The following is a 16,674-nucleotide window of genomic DNA, read 5'->3' on the forward strand; positions in this document are numbered from 1 at the left end:
TCCACTGAAGAAGTCCAGAAGAGGGTCCAAAGTCTTCCTCCTATCCGGCAAGAAGAGGACATCCGGACCGGCAAACATCTTCTCCAAGCGGCATCTTCGATCTTCTTCCATCCGGTGCGGAGCGGGTCCATCTTGAAGCAGGCAACGCGGATCCATCCTCTTCTTCCGATGTCTCCCGACGAATGACGGTTCCTTTAAGGGACGTCATCCAAGATGGCGTCCCTCGAATTCCGATTGGCTGATAGGATTCTATCAGCCAATCGGAATTAAGGTAGGAATTTTCTGATTGGCTGATGGAATCAGCCAATCAGAATCTAGTTCAATCCGATTGGCCGATCCAATCAGCCAATCAGATTGAGCTCGCATTCTATTGGCTGATCGGAACAGCCAATAGAATGCGAGCTCAATCTGATTGGCTGATTGGATCAGCCAATCGGATTGAACTTGATTCTGATTGGCTGATTCCATCAGCCAATCAGAAAATTCCTACCTTAATTCCGATTGGCTGATAGAATCCTATCAGCCAATCGGAATTCGAGGGACGCCATCTTGGATGACGTCCCTTAAAGGAACCGTCATTCGTCGGGAGACATCGGAAGAAGAGGATGGATCCGCGTCGCCTGCTTCAAGATGGACCCGCTCCGCACCGGATGGAAGAAGATCGAAGATGCCGCTTGGAGAAGATGTTTGCCGGTCCGGATGTCCTCTTCTTGCCGGATAGGAGGAAGACTTTGGACCCTCTTCTGGACTTCTTCAGTGGATGTCTAGCCCCCGCTTGGGTTGGATGAAGATCTTGGAGCCAGGACGGATCGGTGAACCTGGCATGGTGAAGACAAGGTAGGAAGATCATAAGGGGCTTAGTGTTAGGTTTATTTAAGGGGGGTTTGGGTTAGATTAGGGGTATGTGGGTGGTGGGTTGTAATGTTGGGGGGGGGGTATTGTATGTTTTCTTTTACAGGCAAAAGAGCTGAACTTCTTGGGGCATGCCCCGCAAAGGGCCCTGTTCAGGGCTGGTAAGGTAAAAGAGCTTGTAACTTTTTAAATTTAGAATAGGGTAGGGAATTTATTATTTTGGGGGGCTTTGTTATTTTATTAGGGGGCTTAGAGTAGGTGTAATTAGTTTAAAATTGTTGTAATATTTTTCTTATGTTTGTAAATATTTTTTTATTTTTTGTAACTTAGTTCTTTTTTATTTTTTGTACTTTAGCTAGTTTATTTAATTGTATTTATTTGTAGCAATTGTGTTTAATTTATTTATTGATAGTGTAGTGTTAGGTTAATTGTAGGTAATTGTAGGTAGTTTATTTAATTATTTTATTGATAGGGTAGTGTTAGGTTTAATTATATCTTAGGTTAGGATTTATTTTACAGGTAATTTTGTTATTATTTTAACTAGGTAGCTATTAAATAGTTCTTAACTATTTAATAGCTATTGTACCTGGTTAAAATAAATACCAAGTTGCCTGTAAAATAAATATTAATCCTAAAATAGCTAAAATATAATTATAATTTATATTGTAGCTATATTAGGGTTTATTTTATAGGTAAGTATTTAGCTTTAAATAGGAATAATTTATTTAATAAGAGTTAATTAATTTCGTTAGATGTAAATTATATTTAATTTAGGGGGGTGTTAGTGTTAGGGTTAGACTTAGCTTTAGGGGTTAATACATTTATTAGAATAGCGGTGAGCTCCGATCGGAAGATTAGGGGTTAATAATTGAAGGTAGGTGTCGGCGATGTTAGGGAGGGCAGATTAGGGGTTAATACTATTTATGATAGGGTTAGTGAGACGGATTAGGGGTTAATAACTTTATTATAGTAGCGCTCAGGTCCGCTCGGCAGATTAGGGGTTAATAATTGTAGGCAGGTGTCGGCGACGTTGAGGGGGGCAGATTAGGGGTTAATAAATATAATATAGGGGTCGGCGATGTTAGGGCAGCAGATTAGGGGTACATAGGGATAACGTAGGTTGCGGCGGTTTACGGAGCGGAAGATTAGGGGTTAAAACTGTAATGCAGGGGTCAGCGATAGCGGGGGCGGAAGATTAGGGGTTAATAAGTGTAAGGTTAGGGGTGTTTAGACTTGGGGTTCATGTTAGGGTGTTAGGTGCAGACGTAGGAAGTGTTTCCCCATAGGAAACAATGGGGCTGCGTTAGGAGCTGAACGCTGCTTTTTTGCAGGTGTTAGGTTTTTTTTCAGCTCAAACAGTCCCATTGTTTCCTATGGGAGAATCGTGCACGAGCACGTTTTTGAGGCTGGCCGCGTCCGTAAGCAACTCTGGTATCGAGAGTTGCATTTGCGGTAAAAATGCCCTACGCTCCTTTTTTGGAGCCTAACGCAGCATTTGTTTTAACTCTCGATACCAGAGTTAAATTTATGGTGCGGCCAGAAAAAAGCCTGCGGAGCGTTAACAGCCCTTTTACCGCCGAACTCTAAATCTAGGCCTAAGAAACTTATTACAGGAAGTGATACATTTAGATCAGTCGGGCTTCATGACAGGTAGATCCCCTACAAAAAATTTACGGTGGACATGTATGATTCTTGAGCATTTTTGGAACAAGTTGCACAATGATAAAGTATCTTTTAAACAGGATTTTGCTATGGTTATGCTGAGAAAGCTGAGAAAGCTTTCGATTCAATAATTTGGGAGCATCTTTATAATGCTCTGTCCAATTTTGGCTTTTTTGGAAATTTGATAAACTTTATTAAGGCTATATATAATTTTCCTATTTCTGCCATTTTGGCAATGGCAGTCAAACACCTTTTTTTAAGTTAAGGCTGCATTCTTTCCCCGCTTCTTTTTAACATTGCTATAGAACCCTTGACAATATACTTTAGGCAAGAAATTACTGGAATAAGTCTGGGGAGCCAAGTATGTGTCCTTTCATTATATGCTGATGATCTATTACTTTATTTAAAAAATACTAACAAAAATATTCCAATAACCCTAAAGATCTTTAACCTCTTCAGTTCAATCTCTGGAAATAAAGTGAATGTAGCAAAATCCAAAATTATATGGATATACAAAAACAAGGATAGTTTTAAACAACATAACTTTAGAGAAGTAGAAAGTTTTAGATTTCTCTGCATTAATTTGCATAAAGATCCTAATATGTGGTATAAACTTAATTACACACATTTTTCTCATATATAATACCTAAACTACATCGCTGGAGTGTCTTTCCACTCTCATTGACCACTAAGGTGATGATGATTAAATCTATGCTCTTTCCCCAATTATTATATATTATGAATAATCTACCTCTGTTTATACAAGATAAAAGATATTAAGATTTTTATTAGGGCATGTGCTGATTTTCTCTGGAAGAAGAATAGACATATGCTCTCTATAGCTAAGCTATCGCAGCTTAAAGAATTTGGAGGCCTGGCATTTCCAGATATTAGGGCATATAACATTGCCATTCTTGCATGCTATGGAGTGGATTGGCTTCTTTCTTCTAACTATTTAACTAATATAAAAATCCTCTCTCCCTCACAGCGATTCTACACTGTCCATATGCGCAACTTCCTGGAAACATTAAAATAATGATTAGTATTAAACAATGTGATTAAATCATGTCAGTTACTTTGTTCTTAGTTTAAGATCATATATCAGCTTTTTTACCAATTAGAGGACACCCGGAATTCCAACCTGGGCTCCAACATGAGGTATTTAATAGGTGGACCGATAAAGGTTTAACCTCAGTAGTACCTTAGTAGTACAATTTCTTGATGGGGGGTTAGGTATGAAAACTTTTGAGAATATTGCCTCTGAGTATAATTTATCGAACAATAGTTTTTATGCATATCTTCAACTCAGACATTGTATCAACAAAACAATGCAGTTGGGGCCTTGGTTGGGACAACTGGATAAAGTAGGCGACTATATCAATCTATATAGGCAGGGGAATCACTCAATTGCATTACTATATATATACTGTATATGTTTGTTTGTTTTTTCCTAGTAAGTCTATCTCTATAACTGATCACAGCATAAGAATCTGATAAGCAAGTTTAGATGTATATTGGTTTATACTATGGAATATGCATAGTTTTCTTTTCTCTCTAAAAAGTCATTTACTTACAATTATTGTTTGTTTGTTTTTTTTTCTTCTGTCTTTTTATTTTTTTGTGAAATGTAAAAACACTGACAAGATGATGTTATAATCTTATTGTGCATTGGCCTAAACATGTATGAATATAATTTCTTCTTTTTGTATAAAATGTATACGGCCGTGTATGGCAGAGATCCTGTATACTGAACATCCTGTTGGTGATATATAAATATATTTAAAAAAAAAAATATCTCCACATATGACATGGAATCTAAATTTCAAATGCATACGCACACTATATTCTTTTCTTTTCCGTTTACAAACACACATAGATTTTGCTGGCAGATAAGAACCAAAAGACCCATGAAGTCTGTCAGCATTTCAAATCGAAGTGTAAGCTTAATTAATAGGTTAGTATTAATTAAGCTTATACTTCTGAAATAAAACATGACCAGAGTTCATAGACTTTATAGAATCTCATTGCGGAGTAGCAGCCCAGAAAATGACCTCCAGTATTTCATGGTTTTAGGGGAATAGAAAAAATGTTTTGGTTATTTTTAGCCAGCCACCAACATTTAAGCAGCCATTTTAAAAAATAAATCTCTTATCTCCTATTTCAATACAAACCCTTTTATGCATATAAGTATGTTACTGCTACTATGCTGACAATCTACAACTTTCTCTGGTATACGCAAGTTCCGTTCATGGAATAAACTTCCAATAGAGGTGGTAAACACAGGGACTGTAAAATAATTCAAGATTGCCTAGGACTTGCTTAAGGCTTTCCTAAGAAAACCGTAACTTGCAATATGGGTAGACTTGATGGTCCATCTGGTTTTCATCTACCGTCAAATTCTGTGTCTATGTTTCTATTTGTTTACAATAACTAGATGTACTAGGCATCCATGTTACTTTTACACAAAGTAAAACAAGGTAGCAGGTGTAAAGTTATGCAGGTGGCCATCAGAGTGAAGAAATCCATAGGTAAATGCTTAATTTACTGACACGTTTGACCCCATATGTAACATATGTCTACATAAAACCTTTCTTTTTTTCAGGAGACTATACTGAGTTGCATATAAGCCTGGCTCTTACTTGTGCCTTCACTTTCTCTGCTTTTTGGAGCTAGTGTCATATACATCAAGGATATTTTCTCATATACTTCATGTCAAGGTTTTTTCTGTCCTTCCATCTTATACTTATTCCCTTTAATTTAATTTCCACTTTCCACTCATTGCTTCCTTCTTTCATACTACTTATTATCTGTGAAATCTTCTCATCAGAATCTTTTCCTCCCCTTCTAGCTTCATAAATTTCTTGACATTTTTTAATCTCAATATTTGACAGTTTTAATAAAAACATAAACCTTTTAAATTGAGTATGCAACAAGCAAGCAAGCTTCAAAGGCCTCCTGGGAAAGTTTTGGATCCCAAAGTATCCCAGAGCCCTAAGTTATGAATCACTAGTAGAAGTGATTTTTAATGTGTAGCTACATATACACACACACACACATAATAGACATTATATAATCTTATTATATTGTATAATTTTATATATCTATGCATATACATATATATATATTTATATAAATATATTTATATATACACACACACATACATATTTCTCCTTCGCTTCACATGATGGCACATTGTTATCATCTGCACAATGATTATAGTGCGGATGATGATCACATATTGTCCTCTTACATTGTCATCCTGGGTGGGACGCATTTTCTGAGCTTACTATAGGAACCCTGGCATTTGCCACATCACCCCTGGTAATCTGGTGACCAGGCATCACCTAGAGAATCTGGGGATACTGGTAATGTCAGAAGGCTTAAGGGAGCTGGATGGAGGGGGTAAGTATTCAAGCACCTTAATGTCAGAACCCTTAAAACCTAGAAATCCCTAAGACTGATCATTTGAAAGAATAAAAATGTAAAAGCACATTTAAAAACAAAAACATATCGGGCTAGATTACAAGTGGAACACTATATTATTGTGCGCTGGTATTACTCAGTAGAGAGCAAATATCTCTTTTCGCAAAAGTCATATTTTGCTCTCCACTTGTAATCTAGCCCATTGTAGGTAAGGAGTCTCTATGGCCCTGTAAAAGCTCATAAAAAATCAAGAAATGGCTGAGCAGTTTATATCTATCTATCTATCATCTATATATCTATTTATCTATCTAAGGACCCAGGGCTGTGAGTTTTGCATGGTCATAAGATGTGTACCCAGTCCGGATTGAGAGTGCAGTCCATTTCTGTGTTTTGTATGTGTCTAGGGAACTTACAAAGGGCTCGTGTCACACTTATTTGTATCTCAGAGTGTTTGGTTAAAGGCATGCATTGTGTGGCTGTAGGTTAGGGACACAGGGAGGAAGAGACCTTGGCGTGATTTTCCATTTTGCTTTTAATGTAGCTGTGTGCTTGCAAGAGAGTGCTAGACTTTTTCTTTGTTGTGTTAATAATTTTTTCTATAAATTTCCCTACGGAATTTACATTTATGTGTATTTATATATATAATATAATATATATATTGAAATAGCCATGTTAGTGATTTAGATAACAAAATAATAACATTGCTCAGTGCAATACTCTTGTTATTTTGTTATAAATATAAATATAAATATAAATATATATAGATGTTGATTGAAACCCCCTTTGCTCTCTTTTTCTCATTTCTACTAATAAAACTATTTGTGAGTCTGTACCTGGTTGATTATTATATTTTATATTTTTGAATGGAGATGTCTCTTTGCTAAAAACATTATTTATTTATCTATCTATTAAATAAACTTCAAACACTCAAGAACCCGTGTGTGTGTGTGTGTGTGTGTATATATATATATATATATATATATATATATATATATATATACACATACATACATACATACATACATACATATACACATACACACACAGATTCTTGAGTGTTTGAAGTTCATTTCATTGATAGATAGATTTATATCCATATGATTTAGCACACCTTACAAAATATTATTTTTTGTATATATATATATATATATATATATATATATATATATATACAAGTGTGTGTGTGTAAATATATATATATATATAAATATATATATATACACAGTATATATATATATATATATATATATACACACATACACACATACATTTGAGAGAGAGAAAGAATATAAATCCACCAACAAAAAGACAAGAAAAACAAACAACGAAGAACAGAGATAAAGGATGAACTGAATATGTTCTCACACTGCATAATATTTTCTATAAAGTCAGGAACAGGCAAGTGAAATGACAGGAAGTTGCATGTACTTTTATTGGCACTATTTCGCTGGACTGGATTACAATCTTTTTTTATCCTTGTGCTTTTGTGAACATTTATTCCACCTAAGCAGCTTTACCACTGCCGTTTCTTTATGGATGCCAGTAATTTACGCTGCCCTAAAGGGTATCATGCTGTTAAGAAGTCATTTGGAGCAGAGAAATGAGCAAATGAAACTTTCAGCTAACCTCCTTGATGAGAGTAACGGATCAGCATCCACTTACACTTAGTTGGAGAGCTGGTCTGGCTGACAGAAATAAATAAATGGCTAATCAGGTCACAGATGAAGACTCACAGATGAAGACTTGGAAAAAGAAACAAATATCACTGTGATCAGATGAAATATAGGGGCATTTTAAAAAATAAGAGAAAATGAAAAACACAGACAATTTGCAAAACAGCTTCTAGAAAAATCATGAAGATATATTTAGAAAACGAAAACCCACAATTATATTTTCTAGTAATTACAGCATATAAATAAGATGACAAGGGCACCAAATCTATAGAAGTAAAAATGTATATTTCGATAAAGTAAAATGAAATCTATATAAAACAAAAGAATCCTCTGAAAATAAGGACAGAATATAAATGCTTGCTTGCCAACCACCATATGTTAATGTGACTACTGTGTCAAGTATTTCACTTGACAAGGTTATTAAAAAAAAAAAACAAGAGAAAAAAAGGCTATGTGCATTCACTTGTGTAAAGCCAATCAGAAACTTTGGGAGAGATTACATATGCGACGTATTTTTCAGCGCAACTGCTGAAACCCATGTCGCCCATAAGTTCACCTCGCGCATCGGGTAAATCCCATAACCCGTGCCGCCAAATGATATACTGACGTAAGTCGGAAAAACTGGCGAGGTTCAGAAATGTGCGCAACTACACATTTCTGGCATCGCCAGTAACTTACGCCAGTATATCATCTTGCATGTGTAACTAAAAAAATAAATAAAAGTTGAATTCACATGTAAAAATCTAAACCGGACAAAAAAAATTAAACCAACACATAAAAAAAAGATTTAAATCCCCTAATCCCCCCACATCGCAATCATTAGTAAAAGTTATTAACCCCTAAACCACCATCCCCCCACATTGCAATCAATAATACAAGTTATTAACCCCTAAACCACCAGTCCCCCACATTGCAAACACCTAATTAAACTATTAACCCCTAATCCGCCAACCACCCACAACCCAAACATCTAATTAACTTATTAACCCCTAATCTGCCAACCCCTACAATGCAAAATATATAATTAAACTATTAACCCCTAATCCGCCAACCTCCCACAACGCAAGGTATCTAATTAAAGTATTACAGTAGTACAACGCAAAGTATTAAACTAATAACTAAGCCCCCTAACCTATCACCCCCTAACTGAATCCCAAATAAAATACACTTAAATAAAATTAAATCATCGAATAGGATGTAAACAGCTTTCATCCTATTGGCTGATTTGAATTTTTCAGCCAATAGGAATGCAAGCATACCCCTATATAAAAAGGGTACCTTGCATTCAATCTTCAGTGTGCAATGGGAAATCGCATGAAGAGCACCTCCGTGTCGCCTGGATGAAGATGGAAGATAGTCCCAAGATGGATGAAGATGGAGCCCCCTGGATGAAGATCTTTTGCCGCTGGGATGAAGATGTTTCGTCGGACTTCATTAATGGTGAGTACCTATTTTGGGGTTAGTGTTAGTTTTTTTTTTTATAGATTAGGGCTTTTTTTTATTTATTTATCATGGGCTGAAAAAGAGCTGAATGCCATTTTAAGGGCAATGCCTATACAAATGCCCTTTTTAGATTAATCGGTAGATTAGTTGTTTTTTTTAGTTAGGTTTTTTTATTTTGGGGGTGTGGAGTTGTAATTTTTAGGGAGTAATTTGTTTATTTTTTGGGCAAAAGAGCTCTTAACTTGAGGGTAATGACCTACAAAATTAAGGGCTATTGGTAGTTCATTGATAGATTAGGGTTTTTTTTATTTTGGGGTGTTTTTTTTTTTTAACTGGGGTATTAGAATAGGAATAACTTTATTTTGGATAATTTTGTTAGTTTTTTGTAATGTTAGTATTTTTATTTTTTGTAATTTTAGTTTTTTTTATTTTGTGTAACATTAGGTTTTTTAATTTTGTGTAAAGTTATTTTTTTATAGTAATTTAGGTATTTTAATTTTTGTAATTTTTCAATATTTTTTATAGTAGTTAGTATCTTTTTCATTTTATTTAAGTGTATTTTAATTGGGATTAAGTTAGCGGGTATTAAGTTGGGTGACTTAGTTATTAGTTTAATACTTTGCATTGTGGGGGGTTGGCAGTTTAGGGGTTAATAGTTTTATTAGGTACTTTGCATTGTGGGGGGGATGGCGGATTAGGGGTTAATATGTTTATTAGGTAATTTCCATTGTGGGGCGTTGGCAGATTAGGGGTTAATAGTTTAATTAGACACTTTGCATTGTGGGTGGCAGATTATGGGTTAATAGTTTAAATAGATACTTTGCGTTGTGGGTGGTGGTTTAGGGGTTAATAGTTTAATTAGGTGTTTGGGATGTGCGTGGTTGGCGGTTTAGGGGTTAATAGTTTAATTAGGTGTTTGCTATGTGCGTGGTTGGCAAAATAGTGGTTTATAACTTTTATTAGACATTGCGATGTGGGCAATGGCGGTTTAGGGGTTAATACATTTTATTAGAGATTACGATGTGGGGGGATGGCGGTTTAGGGGTTGATATTGCGCATGCGTTAAGGGGTTTGATAAGGCTTCCAGGGAGTTACAGTACTTTCATAGTCAGCGCAAGGCTTGCTGCACCTGCTTATGTGTGGCAAGATGAAAATGGAGTAAAATATCTCCATTCTGCTCTTTTAAGTCCTTGCGCTGCATATGTGATACCAACTGTCGACCCCAGTTCTATGTTAGTTTATGGGAATAAAAAAATGTGTACAACGTGTAAAATATAAGGGCATAACTTGTCTGCTGCGCCGGGTTTGTGATCCCTCAATTAGACTAAAAATTGGTAACACTCGTTTTTGCACACGTTGCCAAGTATGTGATTGCGCCCCTTGTTTCAACTAAATCTTTCACCTATTCGTACTGCACAATAAGAACATTATTATATTGAGTCCAGAAGGGCCATGTCCAAGGCCTTTCTTTGCACAAGCTGTAACCCTCTGCAAGCCTGCTTTAATTCCTGAGCCACATCATCACCCACTGAACATGCCACCAATAGCCATATCAGGCTTGTACAATGGGGAGCTAGAACTGGAGGGTGCTTGTCCAGGTGTCTGTTCTTATTGATTGTTTTTTTTACTTGTACTTATAACAGCACTGAGCTAACGTACACACACACACATATATATATATATACAGTAAGTGCATTTGAAAGTTTTCTTTTTTAAAACTGAATAATGCTAATGGACTTGGGGTCACATGATTAAGGGGACTGCCCCGAAACATTGTGTGTAAAGACTTTGATCCCCATGTCTGTTCAATAAAGGGATTTTTAATAAGCTAAAGGAACTTTTTTTTCTGCTGTTTTATACTAAAGACACATGCACACTCCTGAGCTCTTATGAGACAATGCAAATTTACTCTTCAACAAAGGACACCAAAGGAACATAGCATATTACATAACAAAAGTAAATTAGAAAGTTGTTTAAAACTGAGTGTTCTATCTAAACCATTATAGTTTAAAGGACCAGAAAACCTAGAAAATAATGTTATATAATTCTGCACATAGTGCAGAATTATATAACATTAGCTTAGCGCCAGGTTTCTAAAGCAAATTGTTAGATAGATATTTAGCAAAGAAAACAGAACGCCGCTCCTGGCTCTACTGAGCGGGTCTGTTTTCTTCTGCTAAGCGCATTGCAGGCACGCTGTCTAATCACAGCACGCCTGATCGTGCTATTAAAATCAATGTAGCTCGCTCCCGCTCTGGTCTGGTAGTGGGACCAAGCTACATTGAGTTTAATAGCATGATCGGGCCGGCTGTGATTAGACAGCGTGCCCAGATGTGCTTAGCAGAAGAAAACAGACCTGCTCAGTAGAGCCAGGAGCAGCGTTCTGTTTTCTTTGCTAAATATCTATCTAACAATTTCCTTTAGAAACCTGGCACTAAGCTAATGTTATATAATTCTGAACTAATAACATTATTTGCTAGGTTTACTGGCCCTTTAATTTTGACTTTACTGTCCCTTTAAGGTCACTCAAGTTACTCCACACCAAACTCATGCCGTCATGCTGGAATAGAAAAGGGCTGTCATGAGGGAACATTAAAGGGCTTTCCCCAAACTGTTGACACTAAGGTGAAAGCACCCAAATGCCTAAAATGTCTTTATGTCCTGTAACATTAGGATGACCCTTCACTGGAACTAATCCTTCAAAAATAGCCGACCAATATCCCTACTCTGCCAAACTTATGCATTCCAGTAGGTAGCATTTTCCTGGAACCTGTCAAAACCAGATTCTTCCATCAGACTGCCAGGTAGTGAAGTGTGATTCATCACTGCACAGAATAGGTTTCCACTGCTCTCTGTTTTACACCACCCAATCCAACACTTGACATTTCACATGTTGTTGTGAGTCTTGTCTACAGCTGTAGAAAGACATTTCATGAAGTTCCATGTGATAGTTTTGCTTCCAGAAGCAGATTGGAACAATGTAGTGAGTGATGCAACAGATTATAGATGATTATTATGTGCTTCACGTGTCAGGGTTTAGCAGCCCAATACTAAATAAAGTGTTTTCATTGTCTAACACTTTGTGGGGCTAGGCTGTCTGTGCTCTAAGATGCTTCCAATTCACAATAATAGTACTTACAGCTGACAGGGGCAGATTTAGAAGACACATTCACTCCAAAAGGAGGCACAGCGGATTTAAAAGGATTACATTTAATGCAAGATTTATGTGATGAATAGGGGCTGTATTTGTATTGATCGTGGTTTTGTGATGATTTTGGTGTTGACAAGTTTTGACTTTTTACCCCCCTGTGGGGCTCATGGGGTCAAGGCTCATCATTTGCCCTATGTGCCCTCTAGTAGATTTTGGGAGTAGTAGACTTTTAAGGTCCCCCCTCATTATCTACTTTGCATAGTATGCCTATATATACACTATCTCATGTCTTAGACAGAGGCACGGCCACTCCTATAGGGTATAAAACACTAGATACCATGTACTTATGGCACACTATCTTGAAAAAGGCTCTGTTGCCGATACGCGTTGATCCGCCCTACAGCTACAGACAAACTTGGCACCCAGGACCGTTGTCTCTAACAGGAGGTTTGAAATAAGAAATCCCTGTTAGTTATTGTACAGCAAGAGGAGCCACATACTGAAAAATATTTAAAGGAATGAGTGCGCGCACTTAATTTAAACAAGGAGACCCTCTGATTAGTCACAAAGAACCCACGTGACTCTATTGCCGAACCGGACAGCTGATACATTAAAACGCTGACAGGAAAAGTAAGATTACACGGAGGAGCGTTTTTTATACATAAAGGTACTGTGTGACATCTCTAATTGGGAACTTTTAAAGGAACCACAAAAAAGGAAAGACTGTGGGTAAACACCTGCTAGGAAAAGCCCTCTAATTACAGCTTGCAACACTGTGATTAATAAGACACACGCCACTTTGAAAAACACTTATTACAGACTATCAACACAGAAAAGGCTTATAATTGTTTTTACCATTGGTTCATACTGGTGTATGAAAGCTAACTATACTTATCAATCTGCAATGGTTTATTGTTACTGTATCAACCTATGCTAGGAAAAGTCCTCTAATTAAAGCTTGCAACACTGTGTTTAATAAGACACACGCCACTTTGAAACACCTGTTACAGACTATCAACACAGAAAAGGCTTATCATTGTTTTTACCATTGGTTCATACTGGTGTATGAAAGCTAACTATACTTATCAATCTGCAGTGGTTTATTGTTACTATATCAACCTATGCCTCTACTAGTTTTCACTTTATTGTATGTCCATCTTCTAACATATTAGTAGCTACTGGAGTCTTTTCAATCAGAATTGTAGTTTTAAATTAGAATTGTAGCTTTTAATGCATTTATAACACCGGTGTTATTACGTTTTTAGAATCTAATTTTTTAGAACATTACTGTTGTTTAATATTTTAACTGCTACTAATGTCTGTAAGGAATTTTTATTTCTTAGTATGAACTCACTTAATAAATGAACATTATTACATTAATCTGCTTACTATCCCCTTTTTTCATTTTTAAATCAGGATCCATATTTTCTACCTAAAATTTAAAACTTGTGAGGAATCCCTAGTTCCCATTACTAATTTACTCGCAACTATATTTAACTATATTTATTTTTATGCACCCCAACTTTTCACTACAACAATTATCATCCCCACCGCACGTATACTATATACACAGAAGATCTACCTGGTGACATAGAGTCACTTTAAACTTATACTGCTCTAACACTAATTTCACACCTATTTACTCTCACGATTGAATATAATCTTTTGCCCTACATAAACAAGGAGAAATTAGCATGTTTTAACTTTTATTAACACTTTCACTAAGTAGCTTTCTACGCAGCACACATTATATTATCACTGAAAAGATAGAAGAATATTATACTATTTTATTTTATTTTTATCATCACACCTGAACCTTATATTATTGGTATTCTCTACCCTAACTAAAAGATTAACACTTTCATTAACACTTTCACTAAGTAGCTTTCTACGCAGCACACATTGTATTATCACTGCAAAGATAGAAGATTATTATACTAATTTATTTTATCATCACACCTTGAACCACATATTATTGGTATTCTCTACCCCAACTAAAAGATAGAAGATTATTATATTATATTATTTTACTTTATTTTATTTTACCATCACACCTCATATAAGATTTAATAATGATATTCTCTACCCCAACTAAATATAAATTAATGCAAAGGTCTTAGTAATATACATTTCCAGATTGCGGTTAAGCGCCCCTTCCTACCCCACTATAATCACTTTTTTTCAAAAACTTTTTGTGTAGTCACTTGTGAGAAGACTACACTAGTGAAGGATGCTATAGCTGGAGTGAGTTAGATTGTTCAAATTACCCTATCTATACTTTAGTATGCCTATATATACACTATCTCATGTCTTAGACAGAGGCACGGCCACTCCTATAGGGTATAAAACACTAGATACCATGTACTTATGGCACACTATCTGGCATAATATTTAAACTAAGCATCCAATAACTCCCTCGCCCATGTTTTGGATCACTATAATTGAATCAATTATTTTTTGATTGCTACATTTAGTCAGTTGGCTGTTTCACATAACACCGACATACTGATTGTTCTGTGTCCTTGGTAACATAGTATAATATATCAGCGTGACCCCATTTGGGGCCCGATTATCAAAAACTCTCCGGCATGTAGAGAAGTCATACAATTAAGGCCTGATGTTCAAAAACTCACACAAAATCTTTTTTTTGACCTTATATTGTAATATAGGAGTCTTTCCTTGACATAAAGAACAATACATAGTGACAAACATCGCTCAAGATAAAATTTGTCTTTCTAAATGTTTTTGGAGGGGCTTCACCGTAAAGACTTCTTAGATCACTCTATGCACAAGGAAAAGGTTAGTACAGAATCCAGTTTGAAGGGTATTTATAAAGCATGACTTACTTTACTTTGTTCTGATGAAGGGGATGGTTTGATCCATTAAATACAATATTGGTTAAATATTAACATGTGTTATATATATATATATGTGTGTGTGTTTGTGCATGTGTATATATATATATACACATACACACACACACACATATATATATATATATATATATATATATACATACATACATACACACATACATATACTATAAATGCATACGTATTTATAAAGTATCACTTTTTACTCAAGTATCTAATACATGAAACAAGCCATTAGTAGGGATGGGCGAATGTTTCACAACATTCGAAAAATGAAACGAATGTTAACATATTCGTTCGTTCGAATTGAATTTCGAATGTTTACATAACATTCTAACATTCGATTTTCAAATGTTCGGTTTTGAATTTTATGATTACATTCAAAAATATTCTTTTTGAAAAATTCGAATTTATATGTTTGTAATAGTATTTCTAATGCTTTCTTTAAATGTAATATTCGAATTATGCAATATTCTATATAGAAACATTCAAAATGATATATTTGTATCTATTATGTTTCAATTTACTAGATTCCCTTCCTACCACATGAACTATTGAACTTCTGAATAGTATTTGTTAAATAGAATGTTAAATTTGAAATTTCGAATGTGGACATTCGATATAATTATAAACATTCGAATTCAAAAGTGACATTCGAAAACTGTAAATAGCATTCAATTATAGAATTTTTAAGACTATTCATTCTTATCAACATTCGGATTTATAATTCGTTCTAACATTCGAAATTCGAAAATTTACACATTCGCCCATCCCTAGCCATTAGTACATCAAGTTTAATTGCAAAGTACAATTGCCTTTTTGTTAGAAATATTTTACACAACGTTGTACAATAATATTAATGGACATAAGAAATGCTAATCTTACAAACAGCTTAATAATATTAAGTAATATATCTCCTAAAAAAAATGCTGTTTCCTTTCTTGATTGAGTTTTTTATTATTATTTTTTTTATCAGAAAAGTCAAGATACCTACTTCAAAGATAAGGAAAAGTCAATCGTGCTGGTCTCGCTGTTTCGCACCAGGTAGCTTGCTTCTTTACACAGCCTCAGGAGGCACTCGGCGTCAGTTCGGCTGATTGCACCATGGTACCAGCTGTGAGGGAAACCGATTAAAAAAGCAGTTTTTCTCATTTGGAGGGGATCCTGGTGCCACTGAAATCCTACTCATCGCAACATGTATCAAACTGCCAAATTGAATTGTGAATTGGTGTGGAAGCTTAAAACCTTTACTTTGAAAAAATGCTCTAATCCTATGTACCATTAGAGAGGGGAGATCATCTTTTTTTCTGTAACTATAAATTGAAGTTGGAAAATTTTGGGGCTTCTATAGGATCAAAGAAAAAAAATAATAGTAATAAAAAAAAATAATATATATATATATATATATATATATATATATATATATAAACATTGCATGAAATAATAATTCCATAGGGGCATCACATGATTTCTTAGTTATGGGAACCTATAAAAACTGTAATTCCTATAAAAACTGTAATTCCAGAGTAATTGTTCAGTAAGTATATAAATATAATCATTTGTATAGTAAAGTATATGTAACATTTTTTATTCTTTA

General features: G+C 35.2%; 1 protein-coding gene across 1 annotated transcript in view; it reads right to left on the reverse strand.

Moving 5' to 3' along the window:
* SHF (Src homology 2 domain containing F) overlaps nucleotides 1–16,674 on the reverse strand; it is a 539,240-nt gene that overhangs the window by 79,683 nt on the left and 442,883 nt on the right. Inside the window, 1 exon segment of the mRNA XM_053717571.1 lies at nucleotides 16,072–16,191. Coding sequence (XP_053573546.1) covers nucleotides 16,072–16,191 — 120 coding nt within the window.

This window comes from Bombina bombina, chromosome 6 (assembly GCF_027579735.1).
Source record: "Bombina bombina isolate aBomBom1 chromosome 6, aBomBom1.pri, whole genome shotgun sequence".
Classification (NCBI taxonomy): Eukaryota; Metazoa; Chordata; class Amphibia; order Anura; family Bombinatoridae; genus Bombina; species Bombina bombina.